Raw genomic sequence first — 23,285 nt, 5'->3', positions numbered from 1 at the left:
TTTTCCTGATGGCTTGTCGCACTTGGCAAGCTGGCAGTTGTGTTCCTAACCCCGCAAAAGTGGCCCGACACTGGTGTGGCAGTGAAACTACAATCCACACAGCTTATAAATCAGGGATGTCCAATCATGATAACTTAAAAAAAATCATGATTAAAAAAAAAAAAAAAGTAAATAAAGTCTTCGGCAGGACATTTTAAAGCAGCTTGTTTGGGATTGTTTCCGATTGTTCTGAGCAAGCTCTCCAAACACGACAAACCCTCTGACGTTAACTCAAAAGTTTTCTTTATTAGGAGCGCCCACAGCCCCGGCAAAAAGTTTCTCTCTCAACGCAGGCTAAGAAGTCCGGCCGGCCAGAAGATGAATAGTTTGTCTGCCACATCTATTCATCTCCGCCCCCTGACTTTTATCCCCAGATATAGGGTGGGGCTTCGCTATCAGTGGTGGCTCTTCCTTCCCAAGGACCGGCCCATAGATTTCCACTGCTCTCCTCTCCTCTGCCTTCTGCCCATACAGGCATCAGGCACTGGACCCAGCTGTTCCTCCTCTTCCTCATCAGCCACCTTCTGACCTGGGGGCTGTTGACTCTCCATCTGAGGGCTCAGGGCTCGGCCTCCATGTCTCTCTCTCTCTCTCTCTCTCTCTCTCTGACAGCTCCATTTCCTCTTCCTTCTTGGAGCTCTCAGGTTGCCTTGATGCTGACCCTGACTCCCACACCCTCCTCCTCCTCCTCTAATTCCCCTGGATGGGGAAAAACAGGCTTCGACTCAACCCTTCCAAGACTGAGTGGCTGTGGATGCCGGCATCCCGGTACAGCCAGCTTATTCCATCGCTGACTGTTGGGGGCGAATCATTGGCCCCCAGGGGGAGGGTTCGCAACTTAGGCGTTCTCCTGGACGATCGGCTGTCTTTAGAAGAACATATGACGGCCATCGCCAGAGGAGCTTTTTATCAGGTGCGCCAGATACGCCAGTTGTGTCCCTTCCTAGATCGGGATTCCCTATGCACGGTCACTCATGCCCTTGTCACTTCCCGCCTGGACTACTGCAATGCTCTCTACATGGGGCTCCCCTTGAAGAGCACCAGGAGGCTCCAGCTGGTCCAGAATGCGGCTGCGCGGGTAATAAAGGGAGCACCACGATGCTCCCATGTAACACCTCTCCTGCACAGCCTGCACTGGCTGCCAGTGGTCTTCTGGGTGCAATTCAAGGTGTTGGTTATCACCTTTAAAGTGCTCCATGGCACAGGACCGGGTTATTTACGGGACCACCTACTGCCACCAATAGCCTCCCATCGATCTGTGCGCTCCCATAGGGAGGGCTTCCTCAGGGTGCCGTCAGTCAAACAATGCCGACTGGCGGCCCCCAGGGGGAGGGCCTTCTCTGTGGGGGCTCCTGCCCTTTGGAATGAGCTGCCTCCGGGGTTGCGTCAACTCCCCGACCTCCGGACCTTCAAACGCGAGCTCAAGACCTTTTTATTCCACCGTGCGGGGCTAGCCTAACGAAATTTTAATGGGGGTTTTTTATGAAGGTTTACGATAGCTTTAATCTTATTTGGCCAAATTTTAGAATCAGTTTTTTAATAAGTTTTTAATTTTTGTTTATGTCTATGTTGTTTTTATTTTGGCTTTTAACCGCCCTGAGTCCTTCGGGAGAAGGGTGGTATAAAAATTGAATGAATGAATGAATGAATGAATGAATGAATGAATGAATGAATGAATGAATGAATGAATGAATGAATAAATAAATAAATTCGGCTGTTGGAGGGGCCGGCGGCCGACAGGCTACAACACCAACATAATACTTCTGATTAACAACGCTTAGGAACGCCGGTCCCTCTTCTCTTTGAATCGCGACAGTATTCCGCATCCCCTCTGCCGTAAAAGAAATCTGAACATTCCCAAGAAGAGTAGAATAAAGAGAACACACAGCAAGTAACGGTGACAAACTGTATGTACCATGACATGTAACAACAAAACCCCCCCAAAAGTTTAACTCGGAAAAGGGAATGTCTTACGATCCGCACAAGTCATTGCACAATTGGATTTTCAATTTATTATCTTTGCCACAGTACAAATATTCACAAATCGGTCATCCTTTCACTGTCAAAGTTTGTAAACAAGTGCCCACATTTCTCCCTAACCCAGGCTTACGTTTGTGAATATCTATTAGAAAGCCTGTCGTGGTAAAAGGACCGACATCTTCCCGCTTGGGTGTGAAATCCCCTTCTCTTGACACACATTTCTACCCAGAGAGCCTGTGCAATGCTCTAAAATCATAGTTTAGGCTCTGGATTAGCATGATCTTTACAACAGGACCCAATTCATTAGGTTAATAAATGCATTTAAAACGAGGTTCCAGTCCCAGAAGTTAACGGTTAGAAATGCTAGCTTCTACGTAGAAACGACCTAAAAGAACAAAACGAAACAAAAATAAAACCCCAACAGTGAACCAACCCCATCTCTTCCTTTATTTTTACAAGTTTAAAACGGTTTCTCACTTGCAAAGATACTTTCCAGTCAGGGAGAACAGTAGTGCAATTTAAGTTAAGTTGTACTTCATTCAAAAGTTACGTTTTGTCCAGTACACAATGCCATAGCTTCTATGGAAAGATTAAGAAGATGCTCAGGTAAACGAGGGAAGAAGGAAACAAAAAAAAACAAAAACAAAAAAATGTCAAGCCCATGCAGGCTTATTATAAGTCCGTTAAAGCTTGTGTTAAAGTGTTGCTGATCTCCTTTTTTTTTTTTTTCAAATTTTAAAAACGTTTTATATATAAACTAAAAAAAAAAAAAAAAGCGGAAATAAATAGATGAATGACCGTAGTAAAACTGTCTTGAAATTGAAAAATTTCTCATTGACAGCTGATGCACGTTGACTTTTGAAAACAGAAGAAAAAAAGAGAGTTGACCTAAAGAGGATTTCTTGCTGTGGCCTAGGAAAGTTTTGACAACTACATTCTTATAATTTAAATAATAACAACAATAATAATAATAATAATGACCGCAGAGTCAAAAGAAGAATGCCGTGTGGTTGAAAGGGGGTGGGGGGTGTCTCCTCTCCAAGCAGCCTTACTTGGATTTCTTCTTGAAAAGACTCTTGATCTTGGACGGTTTTTTGTTTCGCTCTCCGTTGTGATAAAGGTCTTGCGAAACGCTACCGAGGCGGGAGGCGGGAGAAGGTTCGTGCCCGGCTCGGCTTTCGCTGCTGGTGGAGGAACATGAGGTGTGCCGAGGTTTGGGGACGGGAACACTGCCGCTAGAGAGCTGGTTCATGCTGCAGGACTTCTCCAGGATCCCGTTGTACACTTTGCTCGCGGGGCTGAAGATCATACTTTTAGTTTCTGTCAGCCCCACGCAGTCTGGAGAACCCCTGGAGATATCGGCGGTGAGGGAAGAAGAGTCTCCGGTTGAGGACTGTTCTAAGGACACATCCTCCTGGGATGTCTTTTGAGGTGACAGGGGTTGATATATTTCAAGACTTGAAGGGGGAGACTGCTTCCTACCCACTGAAGAATTGAAGGAGTCGCACTCGGAAACGGTATCCTGAACTTCCCTAGAAACGCAGAGGAGACACCAAGGGAATCGAGTTAATCTGTGCAAGCATTCAAGTCCATTCGACGGGCAACGTAATAAGGTTTATATACAGGCAGTCCTCGACTTATGACAGGTTTTCACACTTGTGACCACTGCGGTCACATGATCATTGTTCAGATGCTTGGTAACTGACTCACATTTATGAGGGTCGCAGTGTCTCAGAGTCATGCGATCCCCCTGACAAACCAAATCAATGGGGAAGCCAGATTTACTTAGCAATCGTATTACTAACTTAACAACTGCAGTGGTTCACTTAACGATAAGGAAGGTCATAGATTGGGGCAAAATTCACTTAACAACAGAATTTACCTAGCGACATAAATGTTGGGCTTAATTCTGGTTGTAAGTCAAGGACTATCTGTATGTGTCAAGGCTCCACAGAGTCGAAGAATAAATACATTCTAACGTACATACAGATTTTCAATCATCCAGGTCAACGTTGTCCCAAAAGTGCTTTTCAAAAGGCAAATGGACTTTGGGGGTCTTTTTCCTTAAAAAAAGTTTCGCTTCTGATCCAAGAAGCTTCTTCAGAATTTCTTGGATGAAAAGTAAAACGTTTTCAAGGGGGGGGAAAAAATAGAAGAATGCCCAGTTGCCTTTTGGAAAGCACCTTTGAGATATTCTAATGTACTTGACGCAAAAGACAAAGCAAAACAAAATACTGTATTTTTCAAAATATAAGACGCACCGGAATATAAGACGCACCTTAATTTTTGGGGAGGAAAATAAGAAAAAAGCTGATTGGCGATGGAACAGCCTCCCGGAATACCCCCAATCAGCTGTTCCCAGAGGTGAATTTTAGCAACAGGTTGTGAGCTCTGTGCCTTGTTTTTTTTGTTTTTTGTTTTGCTTTTTTTTTCTGCCTCTGAAACTCCATTTCAGAAAAAACTTTTTTATGCCTCTGAAAGCCTCCGAAACAGAGCTTCAGAAAAAAAAGCCTCTGAAGCTCCGTATGGGGCTTTTTTTCTAAAGCTCTGTTTCTGAAGCTTCTTTCAGTCTCTGAAACCTCCGTTTGAGAAGCTGGGCGGGGCTACATTCGGAGTATAAAACGCACCCAGATTTTCACCCTTTTTGGGGGGGGGGAAAGGTGCGTCTTATACTCCGAAAAATACGGTAAAATAAAATAAAAATCCCTCTTCTGTCGTCTATGTTTCCTTCATGCCCATTTTTCTTAGCAAGCATCCTTAAAATGAGATATTCTCTCTTCTGGTTTACGTAAGAAGTAACGCTTCTATGATATGGCTTCCAAAAATACCTGCGTACATCACAAAACAGCATATACTCATGCCTGCAATTTTCAATTAAGTTAAATGTTATACAGGATTACACCTCAGTTATGAATAATAATTTGATTCAACGCTGATCGTGTAAGTAAGTATAACATCTCATTCCGTTACATTATCACTTAGGGGTGTACTCACTTTTGTTGCCAGCAGTTTAGACATTAATGGATGTGTGTTGCGTTATTTTGAGGGGACAGCACATTTACACTGTTATACAAGCTGTATACTCACTACTTTACATTGTAGCCAAGTGTTAGTGTTGTCACACGAAAAGATATACTTAAATATTTACATTTTGTCCATCTATTTGGACAAAATGACACTTGGATTGAAAGGATTGATGGACTCGGATTTTTATGTAATATGGGAGAAATGGTACAATTGGATCGAAAATAGAAAAAAAGGAAAAATAATAGAATGTAGATTTAGTAAAAATGTATAGAGTATAGGTCAGGAGTCTGCAAACTTGGCTCTTTTAAGACTTGTGGACTTCAACTCCCAGAGTTCCTCAGCCAGCAAAGCTTCAACTTTGAGCTTTCAGCAAAGCTCTGGGAGTTGAAGTCCACAAGTCTTAAAAGAGCCAAGTTTGCAGACCCCTGGTATAGGTGAATACTAGTTTGATGATATGTAAATGGTCACAGTCATGCACAAGAGCTGAATAAGAATTGCTTAATTGTAAAAACTCAATAAAACAAATTTTTTAAAAAATAAATATTTACAAAATGTGTGGGGTGTACTCACTTCTGTGACATACTGTGTATATATATATGTGTGTGTGTGTATACATATATATATGTAGTACACAGGCACACACATATATATGTAATCCTCTTGATTAAGAATAAATGTTTAGAAGTAAGAACTGTTTATCTAATCCAACATTACTCCAATGCTATATTCGCAAAGCTCCAAAATTATAGAAATTTCTGTGTAAAGAAGTCGGGGGGAAAAAAAATCTGTTGACAGAGTTTTAGTCAAGTTTGCAATCCCAAATGCACCATCCAATTTACAGATGCTACCCTTTTTCTACACTTCACAGCTGACTCATAAGCGGCATATAAAATGTGTCTAATTTAAAAGAAAGATGCATAGATGCTGCTCGTTATGGATGGAAATAATATGTGTGAAAAATCTTCCATCCCGTTTCCCGTATCTCATTTTAAGGCTTCAAACCAGAGGGACGGTAACTTGCAGAGAGAAGTGGCAAGATTTCAGCAAAATAAGCCCCAGCTGCTGGCATGCAATTAGAGCAATAGTATTTCTAACAATATGGGAGGTCATTAGATAACTTTTGGCCTACTGAGAATATTAAGATGGGAATTCAAAAGAGTTGAATGATGCAGGAGCTCCATTGCATTGGCTTCACAATCAGGCTTCACGCTTTTACTTCTAAACACTGGCAACTCTTTTGGGATACATGGTAGAGAAACCAGCAAGCATATCTCTAAAAGTCTGGCTATTCGTGGTCTGTAATCCTGGGTTTGATAGCCAAAGCCCTATAGACAATTAGAGCTGTATTTCGAAGGCTCCGCTAGGTGGCAGTGTTAACCAGTCGTGACTAATCTAGAAAGCTAAGCAAACCCTAGTTAGTATCCAGATGGAAGTCTATGTTGGAGTCCCAGGAACCAGACTAGAAAAATAGAAAATAAAAATTTTCAAAAGTTTTGTGGGTGTGTCCACATTAACTCAAGGGGCCTCCAACTCTACTCTAAGAGTAGCTTCAAAACGAGGTAGGTAGCAAATAAATAGGTACGTAAGTAGGTAAGAGATAGATTAGATAGATAGATAGATAGATAGATAGATAGATAGATAGATAGATAGATAGATAGATAGACAGACAGACAGACAGACAGACAGACAGACAGACAGACAGACAGACAGACAGACAGACAGACAGACAGCTAATAGATGACAGGGATGATAGATAGATAGATAGATAGATAGATAGATAGATAGATAGATAGATAGATAGATAGATAGATAGATATAGATAGAGGGGGGGATGGATGGATGGATAGAGAGATAGATAGGGAGGGAGGGAGAGAGAGGTAGGTAGGTAGGTAGGTAGAGATAGATAGATAGATGGATGATAGAGGGAGGGAGAGAGAGAGAGAGGTATGGAGAGAGAGAGAGAGAGAGAGAGAGGGAGGGATGGATGGATGGATAGAGAGAGAGAGATAGGGAGGGAGAGAGAGAGAGAGAGAGAGAGAGATAGGTAGGTAGAGATAGATAGATAGATAGATAGATAGATAGATAGATAGATAGATAGATAGATAGATAGATAGATAGATAGATAGATAGATAGATACCGTGTTTCCCCGAAAATAAGACCCTGTCTTATATTTTTTTTGAACCCCAAAATAAGCGCTTGGCCTTATTTTCAGGGAGATTTTATTATTCTGGGGCATTCGGAGGAAACCAGAGAAAATGGCGGAGACCAGCTGCGCATGTGTTTAAATGTTTTTGGGGAGGGCTTATTTTCAAGGGAGGGGGGGTTTATTTTAGCACATGCGCTCAAGAGCCCGGTTGGGCTTATTATTGGGGGGATGTCTTATTTTAGGGGAAACAGGGTGTTTCTTTTCTCTGCTGATGTTCGGAGTGGAGGAGTGGAGCCCAGAATTCATCCTCCATCATCTATCCCAATCTGGTCTGTGCGTGAACGTGCCAAGGTTCGTACCACTGCTTGTCAGCGGTGAAGTAAATTGCTTCCTCCTCTTCTTCGGTACGGTAAGCGGCAGGGCAACTGGACACGGAAAGCAGGTCAGGGTCTGCCGAGTGTAGAGTCGCCTGCGTGTGCGCCGCGTGGGGGGTTTGCGCTGCATGTTGCAACTGAGGCGATGACGGCACCACATTTCGCCTGGAGCGATACATGCTGCTGCTCCGTGCTAAGGTGCTGGCTTTCACAGCAGACCCTGAGAACAACAGAAAGAAAGAGATTCGGAAGCCCGTTCATCGGTCCAGCTTCCCCACCAAAACATTGCTCTGCAAAGACAGGGGGGGAAAAAAACCACTGGAAAACCCTTTCTTTATTAAACGAGGTGGTGTTGTTGTTTTTTTTCTTCCTAATCGTCTTTTTTTTTTTTTAACGACCCCATAATTCTTTGCGGGGTGGAGTCTGGGCAACCGAATGGAGCTGAGTGTTTACTGGCCGGATGCCCTTCATGTTGCCAATGTGGAGTTATAGTCGGCTGATATATTCTCACTGTGCGCAGAGTGTGAAATATCTGCCTCTACCTAGGATCAAATTCACAGCCTCCTGATTGTGAGGCGAGAGCTCCACCTCTAGGCCACCGCACCACTCCTTCTTTTCTTCTTCTTCCTAATGCTCTTCTTTAAAATACAGCAGCCGATGAGACAGACGTGGTTACCGCCTAGTAAGAGAAGGCTGCCTGACTCAAACATTCAACAGAAACCAACACGGTCCCTTTCTATTAAACGCATAAGCAAAGTCTCTGGTTTTCTGTTTCTGTTCACTTTAAGAATTTTCTGCATTAAGGTTTGAACCTTAGGGGTTGTTTTTAGATATGTTGAGGGCAGCCAGACTACTTTATGCACAGAAATGGAAGGTCACCACAACGGATGAATGGCTGCAAAAAGGGATGGAGTTAGCAGAGATGGCTAAATTGGTTGCTTTGACCTAAGGGGAAAAAAAATACAAATACTTTTAGCTCGATTTGGAAACCACTTTTGGATTTTGTGCTTGAGGTGTAAAAAAAAAATGAAACTTTGATTTTGAGTTTTACCGATTAGGTAATTTGTTGTTGTAGGAATGGCTACTTTATACTATTATGTAAAAGTAAAAAAGTTGAGATTTGAGGTTAATGCTTTATTCAAAAAGTCAATGTCTTTTTTTTCCTTTTTCCCCTTTTCTTTCCCCCACTTCTCTCTTCCCTTTTTCCTCCTCTATTTTTCCTATGATATTTTTGTATTTTCTTTGTATGCTACATTATAGGTAAAGGTTCCCCTCGCACATACGTGCTAGTCGTTCCCGACTCTAGGGGCCGGTGCTCATCTCCGTTTCAAAGCCGAAGAGCCAGCGCTGTCAGAAGACGTCTCCGTGGTCATGTAGCCGGCATGGCTTAATGCCAAAGGGGCACGGAACGCTGTTACCTTCCCACCAAAGGTGCTCCCTATTTTTCTACTTGCATTTTTTTACGTGCTTTCGAACTGCTAGGTTGGCAGAAGCTGGGACAAGTAATGGGAGCTCACCCCGTTACACGGCACTAGGGATTCGACCTTTCGATCGACAAGCTCAGTGTCTTACCCACTAAGCCATTGTGTACCTTACATGCTACATTATAAACTAATAAAAATTATTATATATAAAAAAGGAAATAAATCAATACGGTCTCACTGAATGTGTCGGTTCCATAAAATAGGAATTTTATTTGCCTCTGCTATAAAGGTACCGATTAAAATTTTGGTTGGCTTAAATTGTATCTGGCTGGAGAGTGCACTGTCACATCGGCTAAGAGAAACACAAACCACAGATCAGAACAAGGCGAAACAAAACAAGCATCCTGCTTTATTTGAAGCAATACTCGGGGGTAAAGAGCATGTCGCTGAGCTACAGACTTTGGTGGGGACACTTTAGTGCAGCAACACGTGAAGGACCAGGGGTCTAGGGAATTCTGGAAAGATACAATAGAAATTGAAAATATTCTCAAAATTGAAGCCACAACTTCATGATATGTCTTAAGCGGATGGTTTCGGCTGAACGCAAATGTTGTGCCTCGCCCGCCCTCCTCTCCTCAGCCGGGCCCCTCCCATTTCCTGCTATCTGAGCCAGAGACTGATAGTGAAGAAGAATGGCCTGGCATGCCTCCAGCCCCCAGCCCTGGCACCATGCCCGGACAGACTGAGCAAACAAACCTCCCTCCTACAGCGTGTGAGCATGAAGCCAGCCACGAGCTAGAATTGCCGGCAGCTGAGCAGGAAGACGAAAAGTGGACAGATCCCCGCTTCCGGAGAATGGAGAGGCGACGTCAGCAAAAGGGAGGGAGGGGCAGGCCTGGATAAGTGCTGAGTCATGGAGCCACACCCCATGGCCTATATAAAGGATCTGCTTTTTGATATTCCTTGAGTCAGGCAAAGTCTCATCTGGTTGCTGAAGTCACACCTTGGATTCCTGCCTGCCTCGAGAACTCTGACAGGAATTTGGCAAAGCTGCAGAGGCTTCGTGGCCACGCTTGATACAGACTTCCCAGACCCGGCCGTCAGAGGAGGAGTGGGACACGACAGCAAATAGGTTCAAATAAAATCATAGTATGCTAAGAATCTGGGCTCCAATTATTTTCCTATTAATTAGAGCAAATATGACACGTACTGGACTACACTGCAGTAGTGAAGCCACACTTGAAACACTGTGTACAGTTCTGGTGACTGTGATACAAAAAAGAGAGACTGAGGCCCTAGAAAGAACACAGAGAAGAGAAACAGAAATGATAAGGCAGTGTCCCCAATCTTTTGGGGACAGTTTCTATGGAGAGAGGTTTTTCTGTGGACCAGAAGGGATGTGGTTTTGCATGCTGCCTGCATCCCACGGATGGGGCTTCGCTGGTTTGCGTGGGCCGGTTGCTGGCATGCCAAGGACCGGTGCTGGTCCACAGATCATGGGTTGGGGGCCCCTATGATAAGGGATCTGGAAGCTAAATTTTTCGGAGTATAAGACGCTCCAGACTTTTTTAGGGAGGAAAAAAAGAAAAAAAATCGCCCTTTGCCTCCCAGCAATTTGCCTCTTTGTAGCAAATGGGGCGTGTGGCAATAGGCAATGGAAATCCCTGAAACAGCTGATGGTCGGGAGGCCGATCCAACCAACAATCAGCTGCTTGTGCTAATCAGGCTGTGCTGAAGCTGAAACGGGCTGTTTGCTGCACAGAGGCAAATTACTGGGAGGTAGAGGGCAAAGGGTGGGCAGGGCTACATTCGGTGTATAAGACGCACTCAAATTTTCACCCTATTTTGGGGGGGGGAAGTGCATCTTATACTCTGAAAAATATGGTAGTATGATTAATATTTGAGGGAGGTATGTCTAGTGTTGTGACCTATCGGCCACCAGCCCCTCCAACTGCCAAATCAGATGAGGAGGCTCCCAGATGAAGAGGCAACAGCCCCCAGGTGCAGAGGTGACTGATGAGGAACAGGAGGAACAGCTGGTTCTGGTGCCTGACACGCGGATATGCAGAAGGCAGAGGAGAAGAGGAGAGCAGTGGAAAGCTATGGGCTGGTCCTCGGGACAGAAGAGCCACTACTGCTAACTAAGCCCCACTCAAGCTCTGGGGATAAAAGGCAGGGGAGGAGACGAATAGGTGTGGCAGACAACTATTTATCTCCCTGTTGGACAGCCACTGACATTTGGAACTTTTGAATCCTGTCAGGAACTTTATCGGAATTCATTCTTGGAATCTGCGGCACGGAGAGTCGGGCGTGCCTTCTGAGCGGTGTCTGCTGCTGGATAAGAGCGAGCGCACCTTCCAGGACTTCCTTTACGAATGTTGGTAGAGAGAGAGACTCCTGGTGTGTTGGGGCCATTTCAGGGGAAAAGGGAGGAAGATTTGCTTTCCATAGATACTTAAGAGACTTCGTTAGCCTGCTGTGAGAGAGAGAGAAAGAGAGAAAGAGAGAGACTGTTGGCCGAGGCTGCTGGCACTCCTCATAAAGGGAGCGTTTAGTTCAAAACAGCATGCTTTGGGAGCTGGGACAAAATATCTAGTCTATCGAAGAGAAAGATTGGGAGAGGGGGCATGAAAACTGTCTTCCGGTACTTGAGGGGCTGTCACAAAGAGGAAGTTGACCTATTCCCCAAAGCTCCTGAAGGCAGGTCAAGAAGAAAAGGGTGGAAGATCATTAAAGGGATATCCAACTTAGAACTAAGGAGGAATTTCTTGACAGTGGGAGTAGTTGGGCGCTATCATTGGGCGCTAACTAACAAAATGAAATTCAATGGTGAAAAAAGCAAGGTTCTACATTTAGGCAAGAAAAACAAAATGCACAGGTACAGTATAGGTGGGACTTTGCTCAATAGTAGTAACTGTCAGAGGGATCTTGGGAGTCCTAGTGGACAACCATTTAGATATGAGCCAGCAGCGTGAAGCAGCTGTCAAAAAAGCCAACACAGTTCTAGGATGCATAAACAGAGGGATAGAATCAAGATCATATGAAGTGTTAATACCACTTTATAATGCCTTGGTAAGGCCACACTTGGAATACTGCATCCAGTTTTGGTCGCCACGATGTAAAAAAAGATGTGGAGACTCTAGAAAGAGTGCAGAGAAGAGTAACAAAGATGATTAGGGGACTGGAGGCTAAAACATATGAAGAACGGTTGCAGGAACTGGGTATGTCTAGTTTGATGAAAAGAAGGACTAGGGGTGACATGATAGCAATGTTCCGATAATCTCAGGGATTGCCACAAAGAAGAGGGAGTCAAACTATTCTCCAAACCACCTGAGGGTAGAACAAGAAGCAATGGGTGGAAACTAATCAAGGAGAGAAGCAACTTAGAACTAAGGAGAAATTTCCTGACAGTTAGAACAATTAATCAGTGGAACAACTTGCCTCCAGGAGTTGTGAATGCTCCAACATGGGCAATTTTTAAGAAGATGTTGGATAACCATATGCCTGAAGTGGTTTCCTGCCTAAGTAGACGGTTGGACTAGAAGACCTCCAAGGCCCCTTCCAACTCTGTTATTCTAAATTCTATGTGCGTCTCCCCATCATCCGAGGTCATCTTGAAATATCTCACCACATACCATGAAACTGGGAAACGATGGGAGGGGTGTCTTCATCGAGGTCGTCGACTCCCCCCGCGATTGGGTAGGGTGGGATGGACACTCGCGGCATGACCACCCAACTGTGATCTGAATAGAGGGAGGAGGTCAGGCTTGGCAGCCCTGAGTTATAGGCTATTTGGAAGCCACAGATCTTCTCAATCTGCTGCCATCGGTAGAGCCGTTCTCTCAAGCAGGTAGTTAATTCAGAAAGTGCTTTCCTAGGAGGAGGTCAAGAGGTTAAAACAGGCAAGGTCACGCGCCCACAACGGCACAGGTTGTCCTTGTCGCACAACAGCCGGTTTAGTGACCATTCAGAGTTACATATAGTATGTGTCTTCTGCGTCCCCTTCGTATGTCCCCTCACACATACGTGCTAGTCGTTCCTAACTCTAGGGGGCGGTGCTCATCTCCGTTTCAAAGCCGAAGAGCCAGCGCTGTCTGAAGAGGTCTCCGTGGTCATGTGGCCGGCATGACTCAACGCCAAAGGCACACGGAACGCTGTTACCTTCCCACCAAAGGTGCTCCCTATTTTTCTACTTGCATTTTTTTACGTGCTTTCGAACTGCTAGGTTGGCAGAAGCTGGGACAAGTAATGGGAGCTCACCCCATTATGCGGCACTAGGGATTCGAACTGCTGAACTTTCGATTGACAAGCTCAGCCACGAGCCACCGTGTCCCTCAGCCAGAATAGACAAGAACTAATCAGCAAGAAGCTGTAGTCATCCTACAGACAATCCTACCCCTTCCTTAAGCATCCCCACCTTGAAGGACTTCGTTCAAATTATGTTGAGCTTTTAATTTAAAATGTGTGAGCCCCATTTTAAAAACAACAACAACAAGGTTTCCTTAACCAACGGAAAGGGCATCATACCCACTCCATGTCTTACTTTGCTTCCAGAATCTTGTGGTCCACTTCATCAAGTGAAGAGCTGTGTGCAACGTGTAGCGTTCCAAATACAGTATTTCTCTTCTTTTTAATCTTTTCTGCCTGGAATCAAACATCGCAGGGATTTAAGGCTTATTTCAGCCGCGCGAAAGTGTGTGTGGGAGGGAGGGGGGGGGAAGAGAGGTGAATTTTCTTTCTTGTGGCCAGTATCTGAAGAGACATTCTGTCCACAGGTGGTATTTCAGCCGGTTCGGATCGGTTCACACGAACTGCTAGTGGAAATTGTGGGCGGGCCTGCCCACCCACCCACCCAGGCTGTGTGCCATTCTATTTAGGCACGTTTTTGAGGCCAGGTGCATGCACGGAAGGTAGGCGCACCAGCAAAGTGCATATGCAGAAGGCCGGGCACATGCGGGGATGGCGTGTGTGTGTGTGAGCAAAGCAAGTGTGTGCACGAGCGCATTTGCGAACCAGTAGGGAAAGTAAGTGAATCCCACTCCTGATTCTGTCTTAGCTGCCTCTTCAGAACAAAACAAATGTGTTCTCCCTTTGGACACTAGGGTAGACTATGGGATGCTGCTTTGAGCCCATGGTCAACGAGATCTGCAGATGGTCTTCAGTGACCAGCAACAGAAACAGGGCATGGGCTAATACTCAAGGCTGAAACCTTATCTGATCACTCAGGTCTCTGTCATGTTTATTTCAAGGATCGCCCCCATTCCTTTTGCAGTTATCGTTACACAGGCTAACTACTACCAAGGCTGAGATCACTGCTGTTACTATTAGTTGTTGTTATTGTTCAATCACTAAGTCATGCCCCGTGGACCATAGCATTCTAAGCCCTCCTGTCCTCCACTGTCTTCTAGAATTTATTCAAATTCATGTTCATTGTATCGATGACACCGAGGGATCCTTGGTGCTCTCTGAGCCTGCTTGTTTTCTGGCAGACGTTTTATTACCCTATCTAGGTAACATCATCAGTGCAACGCCAAAGGTGCTTTTTCAGGAGGCAACTGGACTTTCTTGGTTTTTTTTTTTTTTTTGAAGACGTTTCGCTTCTCATCAAAGAAGTTTCTGATGGGATAGTGGGGAATGGAAGGATTTATATTCCTTGCCGACAGCTGGTCGTTTGCATCCTTTTAGAGGGTCAGATTACGAGTTGCAAACTACAGGAACCAAAAGAACTACTCAGGTGACTCCGAGGACACAGATAAACCTCCAAATGCATCAATGACCCTTTAAAAGGATGCAAACGACCAGCTGTCGGCAAGAATATAAATCCTTCCATTTCCCACTATCCCGTCAGAGCTGAAGAAGCCTCTTGGATGAGAAGCGAAACATCTTCAAAAGAAAAAAAAATACAAGTCCAGTTGCCCCCTAAAAAAGCACCTTTGGAGCAACCATGACCTGGATGACTAAGAATCTCTACAGACTATCATCAGTTCTAATAAGGAGTGCTGTTCGCTCTTTATATACTGGTGTCTTGCCTGGCTGTTTGGGTGGAGGAGGTCTTAGATACTTTCTTTGGTTGGGCTGTTTATTGATGGCTCTTTGGCAGTTTCTTGATTGAGGTATTACTTACTAGATTGTTGGCCTGAAGTTGACCCTGGAGTTAATCTATGCCTGTGATGAAGAACCTATCGCACGCGTGCCGGAAGTGGCACGCAGAGCCATCTCTCCAGGCACACAGGCCGTCGCCCGTTGCTCTTCCGGGGTCCGGTGCACTGGCCAGCTGGTCTTCATGTGTGCGGGAGCACCGGAAACCGGAAGAGCAGCCACCCAGTGCACATGCGCGTGCTGGGAAAGTAATTTTCCGGTTTCCAGCACGCGCATGCGCACCGGCCAGCTGGTCTTTGCGCTTGCATGCGCGCCGGAAACCAGAGGACCAGGTGGCACTCGATGCCGAAAAGGTTCGCCAACACTGATCTATGCTGACTACTGGTGGAGAGGTGCTGGAGTCTTTTCTCCCTTTTGGGCCGGTTGATGGTCTCTTTTGCATAGTCTATAGCAGGGGTGAAATCTAGCAGGTCTGGAGAACCGGTAGTGGAAATTTTGAGTAGTTCGGAGAACCGGTAGGAGAAATTTTGAGTATTTCAGAGAACTGGCAAATACCACCTCTGGCTAGCCCCCTGTTGTGTCTTGCCCGCCCTCAGAGCAGCCGGGGCCTTCTTACCTGCTCCCGAACACTGAGGAATGTATGCCTCCCGGCCCAAGTCCTGGCTCCATGCCCACACAAACTGCAGAAGAAGGAGCATCTCCCTGCCCCAGCCCTGACTCCATGCCCAGGCAAACGGAGCAGCTAGACCCCTCCCCCTCCTCCACAGCAGGTGAGCCTGAGGAGGGTTTACTCCCAACAACAGCTGATTGGAGTAATCCTCGCATCAGAAGATTGGAGAGGCGGAGGCAACAGAAGGAAGGGAGGGGCAGGCCTTAATGAGTGCTGAGTCATGGAGCCACACCCCATGGCCTATATAAAGGATCTACTTTCTGGCAGTCTCTGAGTCAGGCAAAAGTCGAACTTATCTTGCTGAAGTCACTTACTGGTCTCCTGCCTGCTCTGAGGACTTTGCTAGGACTTTGGGCAGAGCTGCAGGGGCAAGCCTGATTCGGATTTCCCTGAGCCAGCCGTCAGCGGAGGAGTGGGACACGACACCCCCGAGTGGGGTGGGAATGGAGATTTTGCAATATCCTTCCCCCCAGGAGTGGGGAAGGAATGGAGATTTTGCAGTTTCCTTCCCCTGCCATGCCCACCAAGCCACGCCCACCAAGCCACACCACCCCCACCAAGCCACGCTCATAGAACCGGTAGTAAAATAATCTGGATTTCACCATTGGTCTATAGATGTTGTTAATGTCTATGTGTCTGTTGATGGTTGATTTTGTCAAGAGTGCCAGGCTTCTAGAAATTCCTTGGCATTTTTGGATTTGGATTGGGCCTCAATGACACTATTTAACCATCTCCTACTGTGCCATCCTCTTTCTCCCTCTCTGCTGTCTATATTTCCCAACACTGGGGACTTTCCTGATCAGTCCTCTCTTCTCATTGGGTAGCCAAAGTATTTGGGCTACAGCTTCAATATCTGACCTCTCAAAGAACAGTCAGGGTTAATTTCCTTTAGTATTGATACCCTTACCATAACCGCCCTGTAAAGTTAAGGCGAGGTTAGGCCTGCCCGACCAGAGAAATTCTTGCAAGCTGCTTCACAAATACACAAAGGCTTCCCACCCAGTAGCCTGGAATGAGGAACGTTAGCAGTTTATACTGTATTTTATTACTTTAATGGCTTTTTGTTTTCATGCAGCCAACAGCTTCCCAACATACCACATTATTATTATTTTTAAAATCCACCTCCTGGAATAAACTCTTGTTTTAAGAAAAATAATTTGGGAGTTTGTGGCCTTTGATGTTGCTATCACGATCTTTTAAAGCACAGGCAAAAATAACAACTTTTTTTCTTTAAAAAAAAGCAACTCATGAATATCTGGTCCCGCTGTGTCTAGCAGAAAGGCTGTAGCTATGGAGGGCGCAACTCTTAAAAACAGAAGGTAGAGCCCTAAGAATGGGGGACGGGGGAATGTGGCCAGAGGTGAGATTCACATAATTTACCTACTGGTTCACCCAGCACCAAAAATGTGAATGCATAGAGCCAGGGCGGGTAGGCGGGTCTACTTGCAATTTCCACTACCAGTTCGCCCGAACCTGTCTGAACCGGCTGAATACCATTTCTGAATGTGGCACACTAGAATTCAAGGGGTTTGTTGTGGTCTATCAGCAGCCTACAGTGCTGGCAACGGAGTCGGACAACGATGAAGCTGAGGTGAGGCCAGGGCCATCAGGAAGTGAGGTGCGGACTCCAGAGCCTCCAGAGACTGAAAGTAGTGAGGCAGAGGAACAGGAGGAACCTGTTCCTAATGCACGCATGAGAAGAGTTGCCAAAAGGCAAGAGCAGCTCAAGCAGAGAGGACAACTCAGGAGTAGGGCCAAGAGATGATTGGCCCCTCCCATAAGGCTTAATAACAGACCAGCACTGAAACCAGTGTTTCAGCTTTGCCGGAAAACAATGTTGTAGCTGTGTCCTCTGCTTCGTGTTTTTGTGACTTCTGGACATTTATCAGGAAGGGCCTTTGGCAGTTTGCCTAATTGGACTCAGGTTTGTGATAACTGAAGAATTTGTGTTTGGGAGGCATTTGTTTTACTTTTGAGTTGAACAACGCTGGGAATGAAGTAATTCCCAGCTGTTCGAATAAAGTTTATTTTATCACAGACTGAGTTTGTTGCTACCTACTTTGATCTGGGTCACAACAGGGTTGCTCTCCTTTTCACACCATTTGAAGCTGATTTCAAGATCCAGGAGCAGGAAGTTCCATCCTCCCTCTGGATGATTTGAAACCATGCCATTACCCTGCAGCATCTCAGCAGGTTCCAAAAGCAAATCCTAAGGCCAGCAGATTGAGATGTCCCGATCGTGGCCTTTTAAAGAGCAAATGGAATACTGAGGACTTCTCAATGAAGTTTCATCGCCGAAACCGGTGAGTGAGCGATAACCCTACATCCTGAGATGATGAACAATGGCCTGCAAACCCCCACAATCTTCCATTTTTCCCATTTTGTCCGGAATAATTTTCAAGCATGCAACTCTACCTCTTCCTTGGCGATGGCTAGCTGCATTTCTGCATTTTGTCTCTTAATGTTGTAGTACTGGACTTCCACTTCGTGCGTGAGCTGGAGCCATTTCTGCAGCGCATCTGGAACAGACCAATTGCTTCGCAATTCGAACTCCTTCTCTGCCTTTTTTAAGGCCATACGGACCTAGAGGGGGGATGAAGACAAGGCACTAGATTGGATAAAGGTGCTGGGCCGTTAACCATTTTGCCTGAGACAACATCTGACAGAACCAATTGAATATTTATGACTAGGATAACAGGGTAATTTATTAACGAATCTGAAAGAAAGGTCTTCAGTAAACCAAATAGAATGTGAATCTAGATCTTGTTCTAGTTTGCTGCATAGGTAGCCTGTAAACGTTCCATGTTTTCTATTTCCATAGATAAAATTACCCGGTTTTTACCGACATAGCTCCACTTTCTGAAATGAATTTCTGTGAATGACCTCAATTTGCCTCACTGATTTACAGTTGCATTTGTTCCTGACTTTTGTTGTGGTCCATCAGCAGCCTGCGGACCTGGCAGCGGAGTCAAACAGTGGGAAGGCTGGAGAGGAACATGGGCCAGTCCTGGAGTCAGGGGAAGGCCCGGACAAGGGTTCTGCATCGGAGGCAGAGATAGGGCCAGGGCCATCTGGGAGCAATGCGTGGACTCTGGAGCCTCCAGAGACGGACAGCAGAGAGGCAGAGGAACAGGAGGAGCCTGTTCCTAGTGCGCGCATGCGCAGAAATGCAAGAAGGCAAGAGCAGCTAAAGCAAAAAGGACAACTCAGGAGTAAGGCCAGGAGATGATTGGCCTCTCCCATAAGGCTTAAAAGAGCAGCAAAGGCACTTGGGCTCTTCATAGGAAAGCAACGTTGCTACATTTGTTTCTTGTCAGTGTCTCTTATTTCTGGACTTCGGGGGGGCTTTGCCTTTGGCAGGATGCCAAAGAAGACAAAGGTTTGTGATAAGGCTGAAGGACTTCTTCTTAAGGACTTTGTTTTGGAATTAATTTGGACTAAGATGAGAATGAAGTAATTCTCAACTGTTCTAATAAAATATATTTTTTTAGGACTGATTGTGTCTGGTAGCAACTACTTGGGTCTAGGTCACAACAACTTTATTGTTTATTTATCTAGAACGGGATGATGGAGAGCTTTTTATTTGAAGAATGGATACAATTCCAGATTAGACGCTTACGTTCTACCCTACAAAAGCCACAGTAGAGCAGCCCTTTATCAAAGAAATGTACAGAGATAATTGCTGCCCCAAAGGAGCTTTTTCAAGAGGCAATTGGACTTTCTGATTTTTTCTTTAAAGATGTTTCTTTTCTCATCTAAGAAACTTCTTCAGCTCTGACTGGATGGTGGAGGATGAAAGGATTTATATTCCTTGCAGACAGCTGGTCATTTGCATTCTTTTAGAGAGTCGTTGAGGCCACTTGGGGATTTGTCCACACCCATTTGCACTACTCAGGTACTACTGAGGAAACAGACAAACACACACATGGCCTCAATGACTCTCTAAAACAGGAATGTCAACCTCAAGGCCTGCGGAGTGCTTAGATCTGGCCCATAGGGCTGCCCGGGAAACAGCGAAGGACCGGGCCACAGTGCCTCTGCCAGCAAAAATAGAGCTTGGGAAGGCCGCACAGGTTGCAGGAGGCCATCGCAACTGAAAACGGAGCTCGTGACGGCCACCCATGGCCCTCCTGAGCTCCATTTTCGCTGGCAGAGGGTTGCAGGAGGCCGTCACAGATGGAAACGGAACTCGGGAGCCCGTTTTCGCTGACAGAGCACTCGGGCCACCACAGGCGCCGCCAACACGAATGATGTTGAGCTGTTGTGACTCCAGCCCCTGACCCTGGCCCCATGCCCGAAAGTGACTCAGGAAGTGAGGGGGAAGGGCCGGTAAGGCTTACCTTGGGAGCACCGATTCCTTTGGCTCGGCTTCAGGAGCCAGAATCAGACCAGTCGGAGGACGTAATGTGGCCGTCATCCCGATTCCTCCCTTCCCCAGGCTACGCCTTTAGAGCCAGCTGATAATAATAATCAAGCTTGGCTTGACCCGCGCTTCAGAAGATTAGAGAGGCGGCGTCATCAAAAGAAAGATGGGGCAGGAGCCCCACCCCACAGGATATATAAGGAGCTTTGGGACTGCTCTCACTCCAAGGGAAGCAAAGTTTAGCTGATCCGTTTCAAAAAGAACTGAAAGTCTTGCTACGTGAGTCATTTGTTTGAACTTTGGCAGGCAGCTGCGATTTCTCTGCCAGGACTGATAAGAGCCGTGAATCCACTGGCTGAAGGCCAGCTCGTGGGTCTGAAGTGGGGAAGGAGACAGAACATGAGCTGGCCATGCCCCCCCGAGGTCAAACACAACCCTGATGTGGCCCTCAATGAAATCGAGTTTGATACCCTGCTCTAAAAGGACGCTAATGTTCAGCTGTCTGCAAAGAGTATAAATCCTGCCATTCCCCACCATACAGTCAGAGCTGAAGAAGCTTCTTGGATGAGAAGTGAAATGACCTTCAAAGAAAAACCAGAAAGTCCAGTTGCCTCAGCACCTTTGGGACAACCATGAGCTGGATGACGGAGAATCTCCATAGACAGGAGATAATGGCTGCTAGATGTAGAGTTCAAAGTTTCTTTTTACAAGTACAAGAATTTTTGCAAGCATCCCGGAACCCAGATGGAAACCAAAACTTAGAATCTAACTTGAAAAATACCTGCACCAACTCCTCTTCTGCATATTTAAGTCTGCTGAGTTCACATTCAGCTCCTTCCCTCAACTCTTTGAGCCGGCAGGCTTCTCGTTTGGCATCGCTGATTTCATCCATCATCTTGCGTTCTAAGTTCTGCTTTTCTACGGCAACGGTTCGATTCTCTTCCTGTGCTTTTTCAAGCCTTGGGGTGGGGGAGGGAGGTAAATATTTTCAGCGGGAAAAAAAAATAACCACATCTGTCAGGAAATTGTTATTTGCCTAACTAGTTGGCCAGGCAATATATAAACTAACTATGTATGTTTATAGAAAGGCATGATATTGCTTTAAGGCTGTGCTGCATCATGCAAGCATCCTGATTGGTTGAGCTTTGTAGCCAATGTTTAAAAGGACTACTAAATTATGGCTTGTGGGGAATCTACAGAGATGCTACAGCATTGTAACCTGCTTACATGCTGCAACTGTATATTTGAGCTTTATGATCATTGTTTGATCATGGCTAGCTCCTGGTTCCTCAAGATACTGACTGTTGTGTATAGAACTGAACCGAACTGAAAGAAGACCTTGTTTGTTGTGCAAGTCTATGTTTGGTAAGAAGACTTTGTAACATCCCTGACTGACTGACTTTATACGTGTATGACCTGGATTGTTTTTGGACTACGATTTTGCCTTTTCCCTAAAAGTAAGGAATATCAAACCCCAGTTTGTCTGCAAGTGACTGTTATTGTATACAACCAGTCTCAGTCGTTTTCATGCGTAGGGTACTCTGCTCAACAGTCCACAACCTTGGTTGTGAAGCCAGATTACCCTTAACAACATTTATCTCATTCTGTGCACGGTTCAATTAACTGGGCAAACACTTTAACATGATTCTAAGCATTGCATCAAAGTGGAGGCCGAACAGTAAATGATTGCCAATCTCTTAACAAAATCGGTCGGGTTTTATTCTGAAATTATGCTAAATCAGACCAGGAGCATTTTGGCTTAATCATACATGTCAATATTCCTCTTAATACAAGCTTAATTTAGGTCAGGGGTCTGCAAACTTGGCTCTTTTAAGACTTGTGGACTTCAACTCCCAGAGTTCCTCAGCCAGCTTTGCTCTGGGAGTTTAAGCCCACAAGTCTTAAAAGAGCCAAGTTTGCAGACCCCTGACTTAGGTTAACTAAATTAACTAAGCTTAACATAGAGAGAATGTAAAATAAAGGGCAGCTGGAAGCCACTGTTTCCTCAGCTTTGGGAGCCTGTCACATTTTGTAATAACAATTTTGCAAAAGTTTTTGAACACCCTAATGGAGTATATAATCCCAGCGTTCTCAAATACCTTTCTTGCAATTCACAAAGACTCTGTTCGGCGGTCTGGAGGCTTTCCAGGTCTTTCATCATTTTGGTAACGTGCTCTTTGGAAGTCTTGTTCTGCGTATAGGCAAACCAGCAACCTCCGATACCGATCATTATGGAGATTGTGAGCACAAAATCTTTCGTCCAATTGTGGGGTGGGCCTGGAAAAGGCAGGGAGGTGAGTTTGGAAAAACGTATTTCGGCATTATGAGGATAAAGAAAAGAGAGGCACTGTTTATCCTTTTCGGACGTAGACTTGAAAAAGATTTTGAAAATTCTCTTTTACTGAAAATAGATATTAGTCAGACATGTCTTGTGGTGGAGTTTACGACTTTGGTGTATTTCTACTTTACTGTGGGGGCCTGTCGGCCACTGGCCCCTACAACAGCCGAATCAGATGAGGAGGTGTGGGAGTCAGGGTCCGCATCAAGGCAACCTGACGGCTCCAAGGGGTCTAGTGTTGTGGACTGTGGGCCGCCGGCCCTTCCAACTGCCAAATCAGATGAGGAGGCAGAGTGGGAGTTGAGGCCAGTATCAAGGCAATCTGAGAGCTCCGAGGGGGAAGGGGGAATGGAGCTGTCAGAGTTAGAGAAAGAGGCAAAGCCTGGGCCATCCATCAGCCCTCAGGTGGAGAGTCAACAGCCCCCAGGTCTGGAGGTGGCTGATGAGGAAGAGGAGGAACAGCTGGGTCCAGTGCCTGACTTATGGATATGCAGAAGGCAGAGGAGAGCAGTGGAAATCTATGGGCCGGTCGTTGGGACGGAAGAGCCACCGCTGCTGGCAAAGCCCCACCCTAGCTCTGGGGATAAAAGGCAGGGGCCGGTGATGAATAGGTGTGGCAGACAACTATTCAAATCCCTGCCGGTCCGTTACTGTTAGCCTGCATTTCCGAATCCTGACTGGAAATTAGCAGAATTCTTCTTGGAATCTGCAGCACTTTCTGAGCATGTGTGTATCTCTGCTGCTGGAAGAAATCGAGCGCACCTTCCAGGACTTCCTTTGCAAGTGTGGGAAGAGAGAGAGAGAGAGAGAGAGAGAGGGGGAGA

At 45.7% G+C, this 23,285-nt stretch overlaps 1 protein-coding gene across 4 annotated transcripts in view; it reads right to left on the bottom strand.

Annotated features, from left to right (window-relative positions):
- Window positions 1-2,025: 2,025 nt before the first annotated feature.
- The window catches only part of STIM2 (stromal interaction molecule 2), a 113,243-nt gene continuing 91,983 nt past the window's right edge, over window positions 2,026-23,285 (bottom strand). Inside the window, exons 6-12 of one of the 4 annotated variants that reach the window (XM_058193142.1) lie at window positions 22,223-22,400; window positions 20,905-21,082; window positions 18,176-18,343; window positions 13,535-13,635; window positions 12,627-12,865; window positions 7,553-7,787; window positions 2,026-3,551 (exon numbers count right to left, since the gene is read on the bottom strand). In XM_058193142.1, the coding sequence (XP_058049125.1) occupies window positions 3,068-3,551; window positions 7,553-7,787; window positions 12,627-12,865; window positions 13,535-13,635; window positions 18,176-18,343; window positions 20,905-21,082; window positions 22,223-22,400 (1,583 nt within the window). In that variant the 3' untranslated portion in view covers window positions 2,026-3,067. Of the gene's footprint in view, window positions 3,552-7,552; window positions 7,788-7,842; window positions 9,507-12,626; window positions 12,866-13,534; window positions 13,636-18,175; window positions 18,344-20,904; window positions 21,083-22,222; window positions 22,401-23,285 lie in introns of those variants that run through there. The other 3 variants (XM_058193143.1, XR_009156317.1, XM_058193144.1) reach the window with 3 other exon arrangements.

Source organism: Ahaetulla prasina, chromosome 8, assembly GCF_028640845.1.
Source record: "Ahaetulla prasina isolate Xishuangbanna chromosome 8, ASM2864084v1, whole genome shotgun sequence".
In the NCBI taxonomy this organism is placed as follows: Eukaryota; Metazoa; Chordata; class Lepidosauria; order Squamata; family Colubridae; genus Ahaetulla; species Ahaetulla prasina.
Note: the sequence above shows the minus strand (reverse complement) of the source record. Positions and strands in the feature narration are given on the sequence as shown.